Raw genomic sequence first — 17,039 nt, 5'->3', positions numbered from 1 at the left:
AATCAATCATGCACAGAGGGCCATCACACACCATCACCCCTCAACCCATGGCATTTTAAGCTCTGGTGTCATGTCACTGTTTTAGTCTGCACTGTGGGTACAGAAACCGAGAAATAATCTGAATGTGACAGGCTGTCTTAACCCTTTACATCAATTGACTGAGACATTATATAAGCCAATCCTTTGAATTGAAAGTATAGAAAAGCAATTATTGAAGATTCAGATTTTTGCCAAACAAGCCACAGACACAAACCCAATGTTAATATTCTTTGTCATTGATTTTACATGTATGACAGATTTGTTAAATTAGATTTAATTTGGTATTCATACTATAGCATGAATGTTTCTAACAGAAGGTTCAAACATTTCTTTGTACACAAGAAGACACTTTCAACATGTATTATGGGGAAAGGAGGAGGCAACTTCCTTGGAGCTTGACCAGTTTAACACTATAAATACTAATATATCTCAACCACTAGTTTACACATATAGATTACACATATCATGATTTTATGATTGCGCAGGGCTGAATCCCTTGAAACACAAAGGTTTTTGATATCAAAGGAATAATTTGACACTTTGAAAATTACACTTGTTTGCTTATTTGCAGAGAGTTAGATGGTAAGATCAATACCAGTCTCTTCTTATCTGTCTGTTCAATATATAACCTTACCTATCTTGGAATGGACATCTCGTCTGGCTCTGTGTAAAGTTCAGCAAAAATCTATTTGTCTAAGGTGCAGTAATTACTCCTGTCACACTTGTTTGGCACATTTTTGTATCAAATATGGTGCAAGCTGCCCATTAGGGGAGGACTGGAGAGCCTTCAAGCCAACTACAGTGCCTGTCTGAAGCTGCTGTCAACACACCTTTAAACAACCTCAGGGATTTGTGCTGTGTACTCAGAAAGTTTTTTTATTTTTCCCTCTGCTGGGGAAATTCATTCTAATGGACAATAGATGCTTCACAACACAGATCCCAAATATGCGACACTATCCAACCCGATACTCATGTTTTGCTATCATCTGAGGGAACAAGCAGTATGGTTTTTACATTTTAATTCAACAATTTTTAACTTTAGGCCATTATTGATCATCTTAAACCCTTTTATTTTAGAGTTTCCTTCAGTGAATGCATGGGGATTACCAATCTGGGCATAAATCTAGCTACTGCCTCATTCTATCTACCATTTACAATCTACGACTTCCTTATTTTATTTGAGAATATAACATCGGAAATCAAAATTCAATTATAAAAAAGTTTATTTCAGGTCTGTTTAAAAAACCAAAAGTGACGCTATTTAAAATTCTAAACTCTCCCAAACTCATTAACAAAAGGTCCCACTATGTAAGATGAGCTGATTACTTCAATTAGAGATTGTTAATACCATTTAATATCTGATGTCCTCTCCATAAAGTCATCATGCAGACTTTTGAAGTAAATCAGGGGAGATAAAAGGAGAATGTAGATGCCAACTCCATTATCATGATGTTTTCTTCTCAGCAGCCTCAGCTTTGGCCCTCTCCACCTTGCCCTTTTCTCCCTGGTAGTAGTCTGACTCGATCCAGTTTGTGTCCTCAGAGAGCTTGAGATAGATATCCCCATTGATCTCAGTAACCGTGTGGGTCCGTTGTTTCACACCCTTGGAGTACCATCTGGGAACAGGCGGCTTTTCCCTGGGGTCAGTGCCCTTGTAAATGCATTCCCCTTTGGCGAGAGAGATCTTGTACTTGTGCTTCGGACAAATTATGCACAGCTTGCCATCAATTTCCTGTATGTGTGTGTGGTTAAAAAAAGTAGGTTAACAACCTAATCTGGCATAAATGAAGGACATTTGGACCTTTTAGCATTTTAATACTAGCTCAACATTATATTAAGGCTATGCAGGTTTTATATCTTAATTATAGTATTCCTCCTGGCCTTACAGCTCTTCAGTTATCAAATGATTTTAAATGCAGATGGAGTAGTCTGTGTAATGAGGAATGGGATAACTTGGATGGCATTTTGGCTTCTTTTGGGTTAAACAAAAAAGAACCCCTAATCTATGGAATCAAATGTATGCCTCACCTCAATGTCTCCATTCTGCAGTGTTCCCCCAGCGTCTGTCAGGAAGATAACAGATCAGTGTATTGGAGCATAAGGAAAGAGTAATATTTTTGCTGACAGCACATACTTTTAGGATGTTCTGTTAAAAAATACCATGGATAAAGATGCAAAACAACCCTGTATCAACAAGCAAATTATATTTGAAATGCCTCACTGAAGGCATTTATCAACAACACTCAAGATCGCAATTCAAATATATCTTGTTGAAAAAACGTTTTATCAATGTTCTTGTCAAATAAGACCAGACTTTTTATATGTTATGAATAGCTAGTGTTATATTATAATTATACTTACGATAACAATAAGAGTCCATTGCATAGAAGCCTCCCTGATGGTGGATGATCAGAACATCCCGACCTTCCAGGGTTCTAAAAGAGCGCTTGGCTTCAATCAGTTCATCCTTTTTGCCCACAAAATGAGAGCCTCCTGTTGATGGCTGCTTCTTCTCCTCCATTGCTCTGTGAAACACAGTTTAGAAAGCAAGCAGGAAATGTAAAATCGAAGCTTTTTTCATAAAAAGGCTAGTTTTATGGCCAATTTTACAGTTGCAGCTGCGAATGTCTTCTATGTAGCAAAATAAATGTATTGTGTTTTTTTATGAGGACTCCAACAGAAACCACACTAAAATTGTTGCATTTGGATTGGTCACTGGGATTATGTTCATGGTACCTTCCATTACAGCTATAATCTTAAATCAAGTTCACAACACCTCCAGAACATTCAGCGTTGAGAATCAAAGCAAGGACTCACCCAGATGAGTAATATTAACCCGTAATATCACTCTCATCCTAACTAGATTAAGACAGTGATTAAAAAAAGAGGATCTCTCTAAAACAGACCCATTTTGTGGTCTGTAAAATTTAAATAGTATAGCACAGATCAACTGCTCAGGGATTTAGCACGTCCTGTAAACTATGACTAGATCTATCATTGCACATAAAAATCTCCTGGAGAGCACTGCATCATCTCCATGTGAAATCTTGATTATAGTATATGCCAAAAATATCTGGATACAGAGTAACCTGAGTGAGTGACCCCATGAGTGATTCACGTACAGTGGAGTGGAATAATGAGCATTTCAGTGCAGGCCGAGTAAGCACAGTAGCAGTAGCAGCAAAAGTCACATGTCCTGGAGCCTCTGACTGAAACACAGACAGCTACTTTACATGAAGCAAGAAATAACAATGCAGCAACAATAATTATTCATGCATTCATACATTTTACCCAAGTGGATCCTTAAGGACTGTAGGTTGGCTTTGTACAGCTTCCTTAAAAGTATGAGCTGTTAATTCATCCTCTCTATTTATCTAGCTACCAGTCACGCTTACACTGTATAATTTTTAGTAAAAAAAAAAGAAAACAAAATACAACAGCCCCCCAAGTTTCGACTTTACCTTGGACCTTGGCAGCAGTTTGTCTTCTGTTAAGCTGAACAACTGCACTGGTGACAGTGCAGGAAAGTGGGGCCCATCTATTATCTTCAGACACAAGCTGTCTTTACATTGAGTACATTTCTTATCTGACTCCAGCAGCCAGTAGAGCTATTTGATCGTAGTGAGCAAATTTTGACACACACACACACACAAAAAAAAATAACAACTAAACATTTATTTGACAGGTAATTGAAAGAAGTTTCCAACAGGAAACCCTTTCTCTGTGAAAGTGATGATCTAACCGACATATTATCGTTTAGCAGTACATTGTAGTTTAATCAGTACGCCAGTTCTGTGTCCCTTTCTTTTAATAATATTTAACCCTTTCATAATTTGTTTGTCACAAAGTACATTTGCTCAAAGCACTGAACCAAAGTAGGACCGCTGACGTACTTTATTTGTCTGTTTTCATTTTCTGCTGTTGTACACCACTTCATCTGAGAACCCCACAACATTTATGGCTGTCCAGCTGTATTTACTACACAATTAAGAAATATAAATAAAATAATTATAGATGAACACACCAAACAATTTCGTTCTAATAATAATGAGTAGTAATATCATTATAAGGGGTTATGGGTAGGTGGGTCATAACTGGATCAGTTAATTTTTCACTTTGGCCTAAGGGAGAAAGAGAGGAGATTACTTTGTTGCAGTTAGTTATCTTTATTCTGTCCATTGGAAACAATTTGGTTGCGTTGGGACACGTGTGTTGTGAAATTGATAAACTGAATATGTTTTCTGATTTTTTTCTGTTGTCATTGCATTGAGCGCCTCAGGGCCACCGTACAATACGGTGGCACGGGCTTTATTATAAGACGTTTAATGAGACATAAAATGACAGCATTCCTCCATCCTACCTCCGGGCCGAGGCCATCTTTCATCTGCGTTACCGCCAATCGTGCTGTTTCCACACCAGGCGGAACCTTTGTCTCCTGGACGGACCGGACCTATTTGTTGCTACACCGCGGTGTCTCTTCGATTGCAGCCGGTGAGAAACAGACCGATGCGGCTGAATCACCAGCTTCAGGAAACGGACCGTAAGTCTCACAGTGTTAGTGCACGAAGGATAAAACACCTGCGACGAAAACAACCGCGGTCACACAGTAAAACAAATAAGTAGAGTCAGTGTTGTGTTTGTAAAGAGAGCTCACATCGGACAACTTCACATTTAAGCCTCAGCTCACTCCGTCCGTGTGAAGCCACAGCCTCACGGCGATCAGTGTGACAGGACCAACCAAAGTCTGATCGTTCAGCACACCTGCAGTGTTAGATTTATGTTTGTTTGGCTTGGGCTCTGTGTTATTGTCTCATATGGCGACTTCCACACCTGAATCATGCACATAGACTTACACCTGAATATCATGTATAAGAATTAAAAGTGAACATAGAGTCACGTTAGTATGGTGTCATAGTTTGCACTAGCTCTCTGTTTCCACGTCATATTAACATGATCTGCCAAATCCAGTTTTAAATAACCTGTTCTTTGCAAATTATTTTTCTGTTTACCCGTCATGAGGCAACAAAGTGGTAAAAATGCAATATTTTATTAATAAATATTAATAAGTGAATAAAAGTGCTCACGAAATGAGCATTATTCCCCCATAAGATGTATTGATTCAAAGAAGGTTGGAATTACTGTCAGTAAACACCTCATAGGCTTTCTGTAATACTAATGCACAATGGAAAATCTGCTTGTGTGTGAAGTTCTTATATAGGGAGATGGCGCTGAGAGCGTGTGGCTTCATCGTGTTTCGACGTATAGCCAGATTTGGTCCTCCATCAGATAACATCGAGTACCTCCTCCTGCAGACCTCCTACGGGGAGCACCACTGGACCCCCCCCAAAGGTGTTTTCAAGTTCAAAAACCGTACATTTTCCACGTAGTCAACAGATATGACTCAGCTATAATATGTCTACATAGGTTTTATATAAGCGAGACACTAAACAGCTATTTCTGTCTGTTGTGTCTAACCTGTTCACCATCAGGGCATGTGGATCCAGGCGAGGATGACCTTACCACGGCCCTAAGGGAAACCAAGGAGGAGGCGGGGTTGGAAACAGAGCACCTGCGGGTGGTTGATGGCTTTGTGCAGGAGTTGCACTATGAAGTGCGAGGCCGACCCAAGGAGGTGCTGTACTGGCTGGCTGAGCTGAGAGATCCTGGGACATCAGTGACTTTGTCAGACGAGCACCAGGACTACCGCTGGGCCCGTCTAGAGGAGGCCTGCACTCTGGCTCAGTACAAAGACCTGCAGGACACACTGAGAGCGGCACAAAGACACTTACAAACACAACAGGACAAACAGTGATTTAGATTCTACGGGGGAGATTCCTGATGGGAAACACTGAAATCTGGCATGTGGGACACAACCTTGCTTTGGTATCCATTGTGAAAGGGAGACCCCACCAGTTTTCTTGTCTCAAAATGAAATTGAACAGGAAATCAATCTCAGCTAAACGTCCCACTGGAAGTTAGTAAAACAAGCAAGCAGAGGATAGGTTATACATGGTAATACTGTTTTATCTGTCAGATTAGATTAGCTAAATTGTAAAAAAACAACAGACAGAAAAACCCTACTTCCTGATGCTTTGTTGTACCATAAATATTCCCACTTCAGAGATTTAAGGGGATCTCTAACACTCAGAAAATAAATATTAGTGTTCAACATTGAGATAAAATGGCTTCAGTATAATAACGAATAACTGCAGAAAATAAATTGCAGGCAGCAAATGCTGCCACGTGGTGGGGACAGAAACACAATTCTTCCTCTACTACACTGCAGGCTTTAGTGGGACACATTAAACGACCTTTCACTTCATCAACAGCTAAAGGCTTTTTGCTTCTCCTCGCTCTCAGTTTTCAAAACAAAAAATGTCATACACCTATTACTGCTGAAAATGAGTTACTGCCAAGAAATCAGGAGCCATTCTCCTGATAATCAGGATATCTGTATTTGTTTGGGATAATAAACTAGCAGTATATCTGTCGCACAATGTAATAAAACCATTTGCAAATAGACTTATTGATACTTTATTTAAACTGTTTTTGTCCACTGAAAAACAAGTGACCATGGGAGAGAAATTGGGTAATCTGAAATATTAGCATCCTTCATTTTGCAGCACCACATTAATGGCCTTTACTGTAGGGGTGAAACAGTAATTAAAGGAACAAAAGTGTTCTTTCAACTCATAAAGCATAATGAGGCTGCTCATTTCAATGAACTTACACTCTTGCTCTATTCTATTTTAAGGACACAGCAGACATGGTATATAGAGGGCAGTTCAACTCTTTGACGTAAAACTCATGTACCTGCAGCAAAAATTGGAATATTGCTTTAAGACTTGTCAGGGCATCACTGAGCCGGTAATTAATTTCATACCTGGTCGCGCATCAAAGTCTGTTTTTCAATGATGAAAGACAAAAGCATTGTTTCAAATGGAACTGAAATGATTAATTCTCCTGTTTTTTTTTTTTTTTACATATTTAATGTGAAACATGGTAGTTTTTGTCACCTTATAAAAAAACTAAGGAATATCTTTTAACATTGCCTCTATGCCCTCACTGTCAAGAATACGTTTGCGTATAGAAATCATTTAGAATTTTAGATTTCAATATTTCTGTATAGTAATTGGACTATCCAAATATGTGTGACAATATCTTGGCGTTGTAGCTCAAGTTAAAAACTTGAAACACATACATAGTTTAAATGACATTAAAAATCAATTGGACCTAAGGCAGATATCTTACAGACTTAGATTCCTCAATGGTCAAGGTTTTTGGTTGTTTTGGTCATTTTGGTGAAGCAGGCTTTATGCTACAGTTATATTTGTGACCAATGGAAGCCAATGACATGAGGTTTCAATGACATACTGTTTTATTTTGAATGATTTTTCAACTAAACCACAATAACTGTACACCTCTATTTGCATATCAATTTTAAAAACCAGCTTGCTTTTGTTGTCTGCTCACCACGATGTGGGCTTGGCAACAGATATCAAAGCCATATTGCAAACAAACCCAACAATGTTTTTTTTTTTTTGTTTTGTTTGTTTGTTTGTTTGTTTGTTTTTTACAATAGAAACTTTATGAGTGATATTGGCATCCCCAAAAACACAAAATGGTGAGGAAAAAAAAAAGAAGAAAGAATTAAAATCAAAGATGAAACAAACAAGAACAGCATTAACATCAATAGGTGTGGACACGTGTTAACATTGTGGACATTTTAGTCCATTAAATGTGCGACTATGTGAAGGCCTCAAGAGGACCTCACAGTGTAGACCCACACTTCAAATAACACACACTTGCTGTGCACACACAGGCTCTTTCGGTTTCTCTCACACACACACACACAGACACTAAACAAATAAAATTATTTCATTCAGTCTTTTGTATGTAATAGCACGCGTGGAATAACATCTCTACACCATAGACTGCAGTCCTTTGAAGTGAGTCATTTCTTATGTTGACTTTGGAATTGGCAATAAAAGTTGGTGGCTCTCCTCCGTCAAAAGGCCTCCTTCTGCTTTTCTCCACCTGTACTCCTTATAAAATCAAGGCATACATTTAAGTAAAAAAGTGGAGGTTTCTGATATTGAAGAGCTCTAATTGATCATCCAAACACTCTCATAAAGGCTACACCACGTCCAAATTTTACACTAACAAAAACAATAATACGAATTCAGTTTTTCAGTTGCAATAGCAGATAAAAACTTCTCTTTAAAGCAATAATTTAACATTTTGGGACAGACGCTTCATTGCTGAGTTACATGAAGGGATTGCAATTAATAGCGTGATGGATAATGATAAAACTAGTGCCAGTGGCCGGTAATCTTTGTTTAGCTGAGCACAAAAATGGGAAACAGAAAGAAACTAATTATCTTTGTGATGAGCTAAGCCAACAAGCTGCTGGCTGTAGCATCATGTTTAAATAGTAAATTGTAGAATAATTTGGCATTTGGGAAAATGTGCTTATTGGCTTCATTGTGTCGAGTTGGATGAGAAGATTAGTACATCTGTTTAATATACAGTTATAATCAGTTCAACCTAAAATGAAGACTGGATAAATTACATTTTTTGTCTTTGTGCTAAGCAAAGCCATCCAGCTGCTGGTTTTACCTCTATATTTAAGACATGAAGAGTGGTATAAATTTTCACAAAAAACTCTCAACCAGAAAGTTTATAAGTTTATTTCCCCAAATGCAAAACCATTCCTTTGCCAGGTAATCATTAGAAATTGGTACTCTTTGCTACTGCCCATGATTCTACCTGACTATATGGCAAGGAAGGGGTATTAAAAAAAATAAAAAGGTGACCACGTCAACTTAAGTTCTGCCACTTAATATCAAATCCATCTTAGATCTGGTTCAAGAGTGGATTTCCTCTCTCTCTCCCCAACAGAATCCAAGCCGGCAAAGGAGAGGGCTGGGAGAAAATGCTTAACTCCTTTGGCTTCACATTAAAATCCAAAAGCGCTCTTTAAGAGTTTATTCAATCAGCATTAAATCCACTACATGCATCCATTGCTCCATAGTTCTTAAAATGGGAGGTTGTAGGGCTATACTAGGTTTCCTTGGCATTAAGTCCAGCCATGGTTTGCCACGGTGCGCCATTGTGTTGAACAGGGTAACAGATTGATACCCACACCACAGTAACAAAAAGCACAAATGTGAGGTTTAACGCAATGCCAGACATTTGTCACATTTTGCTGTTCAGTGCTTTCAGAAGTTTAATACTCAGACGGTGCTTGCTTTAAAATGACTCCAATCCTCCACCAGTTCAGGCCTCCTGAAACAGCACTAGAACTCCTTGCACACACACTTAACGTTTTCTCCACTAAACAAAGTCCCAAAGGTCATATGGGCAAACCCACTTTGACAGACCTGTGCACCTGCTCCACTGAGACAGGAAAAGGAAATCCCTGACATCCCAGTCCACGGATCAATCATAAGTGTAGATATATTTGTATACATACATACATACATACACACACTCACGCACAGCCTCACAGATAACAGGCAATCAGTGTCATATTCATTCAAATGCACGTGGAGCTAAGCTGCATGTTGTTGCCCCTGTTGATCAACAGACTCTGGATGTCATGTAGCACAGTAACAACGTCCAATTTTCACTAAGTTGCATTGAAGCATTGGAGTCACAGTGCAAAACATAACATTATGACATCTATTGCAACGTAATGAATGCACTATCTTGAGGAAAAATTCCCTATGTGTGTTTTGATTTTTGTAATTTGTCTCTAACCTAACAATAATTAAAACAACCCAATCAGGACTAACAGCAACACCCAGTCACGTGCAGACACGCTGGCGATGGAATTGGAGACTTTCAGTTCACTCTCTGCCCTCTGATAACACCCCATGATGCAGAAAATAAGAAAGGTGGAGGCGAAGAGCAGTTTGCGTATAGTTTCTCTTTGACTGTATTTTTCTCTCATTGAAAGTCTGTTGAGGCCCTGAGGTTTAAGAGGCAGAGAGAGGCGTGGGAGGCCGAAGGAGAAACAGTTTTAACCTAGTTCATCCCCAAACAAACGAGGTTGCTTTGAAGAATTGTGAGGGAGCGGTTGTGATGGACTCTACTGAAGAAGGGTCCAAGAGGGTGGAATTGTGGCAGAGCCTGTGTTTACAAGTTTAAGCTGATTGCATCAAAGTCAAATAGATAGGCGTGAAAGGGACAGAGACATCCTGATGGACAGTGACAAGACAAGCTGGTCAGTGCATCATCTGGTTACTGAGATAAACAGAAAAGTGTCCATCAGCCAATCTGAGGCCTCCCAGAGAATACAAGGGACGAGTGAGGGAGGACAGAATGTCAATTGACTTAAAAGGAGAAAAACATAAGAAACAGCAACAAGTCACGGTGGACAGAGCCAGTCTTGTAACACAAAATTATACAACCTAACGTTGGCTATCAGATAAACCAGCCAGCTACAGTGGGATTCAAGAGACCACCACAAAGGACAGTTAGTTTTCATCATTTATCAAAAATTAGGACAAGTTCTTTACCCCTTCGATCTGATAAATACATGTTTCGTCTTTAGGAGATACTTGTAATTATGTAGTTTCTGGTATATATAATACCTAGTTTTTTAAAAATGATTGCCACACTTTGTTTGCAGTATGGCTCAAATATCAAATGTATGTTTCTTCATAGTTATGATCTCTAAGCTGTTACGACTGCTAATGCCTAAACACGAAATAAGGATTTTATTAAAACGCTGGTAAGAATTTTTTTCCCCATACAGGAACCAGACAGACGAATGATGGCACCAAGGTTTACTGTAAAGCCAGAATCCTTATGAGACAGAGTAGCGTCTGCACCCCAGATCCAAAGTCAGCTGAAGGAAGCCCCATTCAATTTGACAAGCAATTAAAACATAAACTTTCTTGTAATGTAACAGCTGCCAAATCATTAATTAAAATGCAAAGCTAGTCTAATGGTTTTGCGTGGACTGAACAGTACTATAATCTAATTGTTGAAACACTTTTTTATACAAGAAATACAAATCAACTATATGGTTACAACCAAAAAACCTACAGCCCAGTAGGTGAGGAGTTGGTTGCATGACAGTAATAACACAAGAACTTACATATTCAGGTGCAAGGATCTTTTTCCTTGCCCGGGGTCTGTTACTTGCACATGATTAATCACTCACTGAGCGGAGACTGACTAACTAACAGAGGCATGCCATGCCAGATTTAATGCAGTGTGGCAAAAGACGAACCCTCAATTTCCTCAACAGTAATATTTGAAAATGTGAAATGTAATACAACATCAGAAACACAATCAGGTTTCTCGCTAACACTGCTGGAATAATTTAAAACGCCGCAAAACATTTCATGCTGGACAGAGTGCAAGCTGCAATTAAGGCAAACGGTGGAAACACCAGATCTGCTTTTCAGTCGACAAACATTTGCTGAAAATGTATGTTAAAGTGTTTGAGAACAATTATTTGACCAATTACTGGTATTAGTTTAATAAATGATGAAAAGTTTTTTGGCAGTAGACTTTTGACCCCACTGTATGTGCACACACGTACACACACACACACACACACACACACGCACACACACACGCATCTGCAAACACACACACACACACAATTGTAACTTAACACAATAAAAGGAGGAGGGTTGTTGAGGGTTGGCAGGGTGGAGTTAAAATCCAAATCATCACGAGTCTTCGTTGCCAGAGTCATCCTGGTTGTCATATCTTCTGGTGGATGTCCCACCGTCCTCGACCAAGCCAATCCCCCCAGCTTCGCCTACAGACTCCATCTCACTCTCATCTTCCTCTTCATCCTCCTCCTCCATATCGTCGTCATAAAGGTCATCATAGAGAAGGTCAGAACTGCTGTCCTGCGAGGGGACCCTGGTCTGGACGCAGTACTCTGCCAGTGTGGTCGGCACTTTGACGCCATCGCGCTCAGCCTCTGCTGCTGTTGACATCACCTGCTTCCTATAAAATCAAATAATATAAAAGAAGTCAGTAATTGAGGTTATTTTTAAGTAATAATTTTTTTCTAATCTGCCTGCAGAACAACTATATACTGTGTTTTTATGTGTAAGCACAGTATAAACTATATTACCTGATAATCTCGGCATACTCCTTGTCCTTGCCTTTGCTGTCTCGCCACTTGCGAAACATGACAGAAGCATCCACATTGGCTGGAGAGAAGGTGTTGGGCTCATTGAGCAATGATATCACACTGAGCAGGATGGTCCTGATCACCAAACAGACAAACAGAAAAAGAGTCATAGAGTCAAATATGGACTCAGCACTTCGTCTCTACTCCAGGAGAAAATATGTTTTGCTAACGTGTTAAATTTAAAATAACATCTCAATGCTTTTTGGCAGTGGCAGAGTCTGCTCTTTAGAGGTCACCAATGTTTTAATAAATATACAGATGCAGACATTTTGTGGAGAAAGTACCTGACGTTCTGTGTAGGGTTCCACCTTTCAGAAGGAAGCTCTCCGCTCTGGGGGTCATCAACAGGAGGGTGGAGGATGGAGATGCACACATCTCCATTCTGGAGAGAGAACAAAATATACTACATATTATCTTATCCGTTGTAAAACCAATAACCATATGAAAGAAAAATTGTTGTAATGGTGTCCACAAAAGCTGTGCGAAATCCTTAAATGACAAACCTCATAAATGTTGGGATGCCACATCTTGGTGAGGAAGCGGAAGGTTGGTGGGGAGTATGGGTAGTCAACTGGAAACTTGATGTGAGCCTGGGAGAACAAAACAAGGGTTGACAGTTTTTAAAGCATTTCACAAAGTCCTTCAGGCCTGAGAGAGGCCTGAGCTGATGCTTTGTCGGTATCTGGTGAAACACAGTGATATGTGAACTTTAAAAAACATCTAGATATGTCTACACTAGAGGGATCAGAGCTTGGACTATTTGTTGTTCAAGTCAGACTATGACAGTATAATAAAAATAAGCCCTCATCACTGACTTACCTTTTTTCACGAGTTGATGAATAAAAAGATTTCAACCAAAGTAGCTTCCTGTACGTTTTCATTCAAAAAAAGTTTGGTACAGAGAAATATATCAATCCCATGTTCAGCCTACAATCACATAGTGGTGCTTTAATTGGCAACTATGTTGAACCAAATTTAATAGAAACAGACACCACTTGACATAACATTAGGTGTTTCTGTTTTTTTGGTTTTCTTGTCAAAACTATTGCTCAACTATCTAGGTAAAAGGCTGGTAGGTTGGGTGTGCGTAACATACCCCGCCCCCCCAGCTCTCACTGAACTGCTCGCACTGATATAGGACTATCATTACTCCACAAGCGGTCACCATTCTATTGCAGCATTCAGACATTCAAAAACACTGATGTCATGACCATGAACTTCATGGTTCAATAGCTATCAGTCACTCTGCAGAAGTAAAGACACATTCCAAATGCATTTCTATGTGTTGTATGCTTTTCAATCCACATCATCACAGGAGAGATGCAGGTAAGCATCAGAAACAAAGTAAAATAGTTACACTAGAAAATCTTTAACAAAATATATAAATGTTTAATGGATACATGTGTCACAATGGCACAGGGATAAGAAACCAAAGCAAGAAGGCAGTGGGCTTGCAGGTGTCAGCCGGCTATGGCCTTGACTGTAAAGGCTTTCTAGTAAACTTAATTTGAAACACTAAACTGCCGATGAATAGTTTGTTTGTCTTAATTTATTGGCAGTACAACAGACTGTCAATGATCAATTTCACTTCTTAAACATGACACCTGCGTGTTTAACTGTGTGGGAGGGACCATTCTCTGAATTTTTTTTTCCTGTTAAGATTGTTTGTTATGCAAGGAGGCTCTCCTTATCTGACCCCAGAGTCTAAGGACAGGGGGTGTCATATGTTGTGCAGATTGTAGAAACTCTCTGTAACACACTTGTGATTCAAGGACTTAGAAATACATTTGATTTGGCTGTCTATGACAGCAGACAAAAGGAATTTTCTGTTAAGACTAAATGGCTAAACATAAGGTAGTGAAGAGAGGACTACTACAAAAGTAGATGGCAACACCTGCTCTGTATTGTTTTGGCATTCCTGGATAGTGATGGCATGATCTGCACTGTCCCAACTTGAAATACAGGCACTCACTGTGCTGAATATTTGATTCACTGGATATCTAACATGAAAGAAAGGAAGATGAGTCTCATCATGCCTCTCTCTCTTACTCTTGCTCTTTGCTAAGGTGCCATTTATATCGGTCTCATAGCTAAAAATAGCCATCTGAAGCACAACCATCATACAGTTTATGGGGGGGGGGGGGGTGGACAAGAAGAACGGAGGGACAGGGGAGAGACACTTAAAGAAATGGCTGTAGATTACCCATTCAGACCATCAAAAATCAATTGAATGCCATCCGATACAGTCTGCCATTGATACTGTTCTATTATGCAGATTATAATGTTCACTTTTTTTTCTTTTTTTTTTAATCACACATGGGAGTGTTACATATATTATGGCCTTGTGCTCATAGTTCGTATGTGTTAATTTTTTTTAATTAACCCCCAAAGGCAAAACCTTTGCAACCTCTCTTAATAGAATCTAAACAAATAATATTAACTAATTTTCCCCACTGAATGAACTTAGAATTTATTGTTATTAGGGAATTTATACATTCATGACAGCAAAAACTGAACATTATGAACATTATAAGCTTATTAGTGTATATCCTGGTTTGGAAATCAATTTACCTAGAAACACAGATGCACTATGTTCTAGAAAACATTATCTGTTGCTGCTTTATCTAAATTAGCATCAACATTTTGTCTCATGGACCTCTACATTGTACTTTTCAGAATCCATAATTTGGTATTGAAAAGTTTTGCCCCACCTTAAAGTACCCTCCCTCGTACAGGGTGTTTGGGGGCCCGAAGATGGCCACTTCCCAGTTGTATAGGTCAGACTCCTCCACCAGAGTGATGCGGAAGCCCTCCACCGGCTGGTCCTGCAGAGACTTCAGCTCCATCATCAGGGCCTTCTGGGAACTAGGGGTTGCCTGATGGGCCATCTCAATCCCACTACTGTGGATGACCACAGTTGGAGCAAGGTAGATAGGCAAGGGAGGAAAACTATTATCTTAGTGATACTTTCAAGATTCAGCTTAAATTGCATGCATTTCTTTTTTATATCATGGTAACATCTGACTCTGCAGTAAACACCTAAATCACCTATCTGTTCGCTGTGATTCTTTCTAGGAAAAAACCCCCCAAAACAACCGAGGAGACAAAATCAAAAACGCAAAACGTGACCAGAAAACAGTCCTGCTGGTAAACTGCACGACACACAAGGAATTCAAACACAAACAGGATATGTGGCCTGCCAAGCTAGCTCGGGTCACTGGTCCAGCCCGCAGGCCCTCTGTGAGTGGTAAATAAAATAAAGCAAAGTTCGTGGGAAGTGTTTACCTCTGTCTCCTCGCACTGTGATGTGTTTTCGCGTGGTTAGAGCCGGAAAGTGGAAGGTAAACTCATTGGCCGTCCATGCTAGCCCGGCCTGGCTGTGTGCTGGCGGAGAGGCAGTGACAGGAGCAGGGGCTTTTTCTCTACAAGCCTACGGCCGGTCCTCGTGTTGTGCTTCTCAAATTCTTTGTGTGCCAGTGTTGACAGTTGACATGAAGCTTGCTATCGGTGTGAGTCACGGTCTCCTGCGGATCATTGCCGGGCTCAGCAGAGGAAAAACTCCGCTCTCGTCCCGGCTCCTCTGCGGGCTGCTGGTTCGGTTCGGACAGGCGCTCAGCTGATCCCCGCTTGTTTGTGTTTGTTTATCTGCTCGCTGGCGGTCTCAACTTCTCCACACGTCAGCTAAACCCCCACCGAGCAACTTGGGCTGAGATGGAGCGGCTCCCCCCGCTCTCTGCCGTCCCCTCCGGCACGGTGGCAGGGCGGAAGCCCGATGAGAACGAGCCTGCGGTGGCGAAAAGAGCAGTAAGTCGCGAGTTTGCACTCACCAATTACAGTGGATTTAATCGATTTTTATTTTCCTCCCATCGATGCTTCCGGCTATCATTGCGCGTGTCTGCGGAACGTAAAGCCACGCACGGGTCTGAACGTGACGTGCGCGCACTCGATGGTGACCAACAAATAAATAAATAAGTAAAGAGGAGTTACGGGGCAGCGCGGCGGCGGAGTGATCAGGGCTTTTGCCCCACAATGAGAGGGTAGTACGTCCGCTGGGGCCTTTTGTGCAGAGTTTGGATGTTCTCCCTGGTCCTGTGTGGTTTTCCTCTCACCGTCCAAAGACATCATGTCTGGTTACTCTGAATTACCCGTAGTGTGAGTGGTTGTTGGTCTCTGTCTGTCTCTGTGTGTTGGCCCTGTGATGGACTGCTGACCTGTCCAGGCTGACCCCGCCCTCAGCCAGTATGAGCTTAGACTGGCTACAACACCCCCCACGATCCGGAAACGGATAAGCCGTAAAATATGATGAATGAATGCGATAAATGGACGCGTTAAACTTATGTATAACATGTACACACTTGCAGATAGTTCAGTGGACACCACTCTCATTATTATAAAATTAACAAGTTATGAAATTAGATTTTATTTACAGTTTATGTTTTAACCTATTTGCCAACAAACTATTAACATCTGCTGTCTCACTTCGGGCGGCTATATGTTCAGATAAATCATTGCTTGTAAAACTTATGTTTAATGTTTGTGTGTACTGTTCTCAATGTATGCTTGGCTGAGAACATAGTCATTGAAAAGCATACATTTTCTGTCAGTCATACAATAGCAGCCACCATCTCCACACACAGATGTACTAATGGAAAAATATAATTTACATAATTAAAAATCAAAATAAACATTAAATTGAACGTCCCTAACGAGGCCTACTGTGTTTTCACTTTGGTTTTTATTTGGATAAAATTATTCTGATATGTTTGCCACCTCAAATTTGACCACTATTAGGAAATTCTATAAATTAATGAAATGATGCAATAAGGTTGTCTTG

At 40.1% G+C, this 17,039-nt stretch overlaps 3 protein-coding genes across 5 annotated transcripts; 1 reads left to right on the top strand and 2 right to left on the bottom strand.

Annotated features, from left to right (window-relative positions):
- Nucleotides 1-659: 659 nt before the first annotated feature.
- On the bottom strand, nt 660-3,551 carry rfesd (Rieske (Fe-S) domain containing). Of its 3 annotated transcripts, XM_029502825.1 has the most exons (5): nt 3,501-3,551; nt 3,162-3,248; nt 2,401-2,564; nt 2,068-2,102; nt 660-1,771 (listed from the first exon to the last, which is right to left on the bottom strand). In XM_029502825.1, exons 3-5 carry the CDS (start codon nt 2,558-2,560, stop codon nt 1,484-1,486), a joined length of 483 nt encoding a protein of 160 aa, XP_029358685.1. In that variant the 5' UTR covers nt 2,561-2,564; nt 3,162-3,248; nt 3,501-3,551; the 3' UTR covers nt 660-1,483. The 3 variants fall into 3 exon arrangements, with proteins under 3 accessions (XP_029358685.1, XP_029358686.1, XP_029358684.1); XM_029502826.1 differs by lacking the exon at nt 3,162-3,248 and having other exon boundaries at nt 3,501-3,540; XM_029502824.1 differs by lacking the exon at nt 3,501-3,551 and having other exon boundaries at nt 3,162-3,318.
- An 865-nt stretch (nt 3,552-4,416) lies between these two features.
- Nucleotides 4,417-8,047, top strand: nudt2 (nudix (nucleoside diphosphate linked moiety X)-type motif 2). The gene is made up of 3 exons (XM_029501789.1): nt 4,417-4,579; nt 5,247-5,388; nt 5,529-8,047. The coding sequence occupies exons 2-3, from the start codon at nt 5,262-5,264 to the stop codon at nt 5,849-5,851; spliced, it is 450 nt and encodes a 149-aa protein (XP_029357649.1). The 5' UTR covers nt 4,417-4,579; nt 5,247-5,261; the 3' UTR covers nt 5,852-8,047.
- Nucleotides 7,006-16,384, bottom strand: ube2r2 (ubiquitin-conjugating enzyme E2R 2). Its single transcript, XM_029501788.1, has 6 exons — nt 15,491-16,384; nt 14,917-15,106; nt 12,709-12,795; nt 12,490-12,587; nt 12,146-12,280; nt 7,006-12,015 (listed from the first exon to the last, which is right to left on the bottom strand). The coding sequence occupies exons 2-6, from the start codon at nt 15,091-15,093 to the stop codon at nt 11,730-11,732; spliced, it is 783 nt and encodes a 260-aa protein (XP_029357648.1). The 5' UTR covers nt 15,094-15,106; nt 15,491-16,384; the 3' UTR covers nt 7,006-11,729.
- Between the last annotated feature and the right edge of the window lie 655 nt (nt 16,385-17,039).

The sequence above is a fragment of the Echeneis naucrates genome, chromosome 5, assembly GCF_900963305.1.
Source record: "Echeneis naucrates chromosome 5, fEcheNa1.1, whole genome shotgun sequence".
NCBI lineage: Eukaryota > Metazoa > Chordata > Actinopteri > Carangiformes > Echeneidae > Echeneis > Echeneis naucrates.
Note: the sequence above shows the minus strand (reverse complement) of the source record. Positions and strands in the feature narration are given on the sequence as shown.

What these genes read in the sequence shown, in the direction of transcription:
- rfesd (XM_029502825.1), bottom strand. Translation starts at nt 2,560, where the DNA reads ATGGAGGAGAAGAAGCAGCCATCAACAGGAGGCTCTCATTTTGTGGGC. An exon ending in AATGGACTCTTATTGTTATC is followed by an intron (nt 2,103 to 2,400) that starts GTAAGTATAATT and finishes TCTTCCTGACAG; the next exon opens with ACGCTGGGGGAACACTGCAG. An exon ending in TGCAGAATGGAGACATTGAG is followed by an intron (nt 1,772 to 2,067) that starts GTGAGGCATACA and finishes ACACACATACAG; the next exon opens with GAAATTGATGGCAAGCTGTG.
- ube2r2 (XM_029501788.1), bottom strand. Translation starts at nt 15,093, where the DNA reads ATGGCCCATCAGGCAACCCCTAGTTCCCAGAAGGCCCTGATGATGGAG. An exon ending in ACGAGGGAGGGTACTTTAAG is followed by an intron (nt 12,796 to 14,916) that starts GTGGGGCAAAAC and finishes TTGTTCTCCCAG; the next exon opens with GCTCACATCAAGTTTCCAGT. An exon ending in GAGTATGCCGAGATTATCAG is followed by an intron (nt 12,016 to 12,145) that starts GTAATATAGTTT and finishes TTGATTTTATAG; the next exon opens with GAAGCAGGTGATGTCAACAG.
- nudt2 (XM_029501789.1), top strand. Translation starts at nt 5,262, where the DNA reads ATGGCGCTGAGAGCGTGTGGCTTCATCGTGTTTCGACGTATAGCCAGA. An exon ending in CCACTGGACCCCCCCCAAAG is followed by an intron (nt 5,389 to 5,528) that starts GTGTTTTCAAGT and finishes GTTCACCATCAG; the next exon opens with GGCATGTGGATCCAGGCGAG.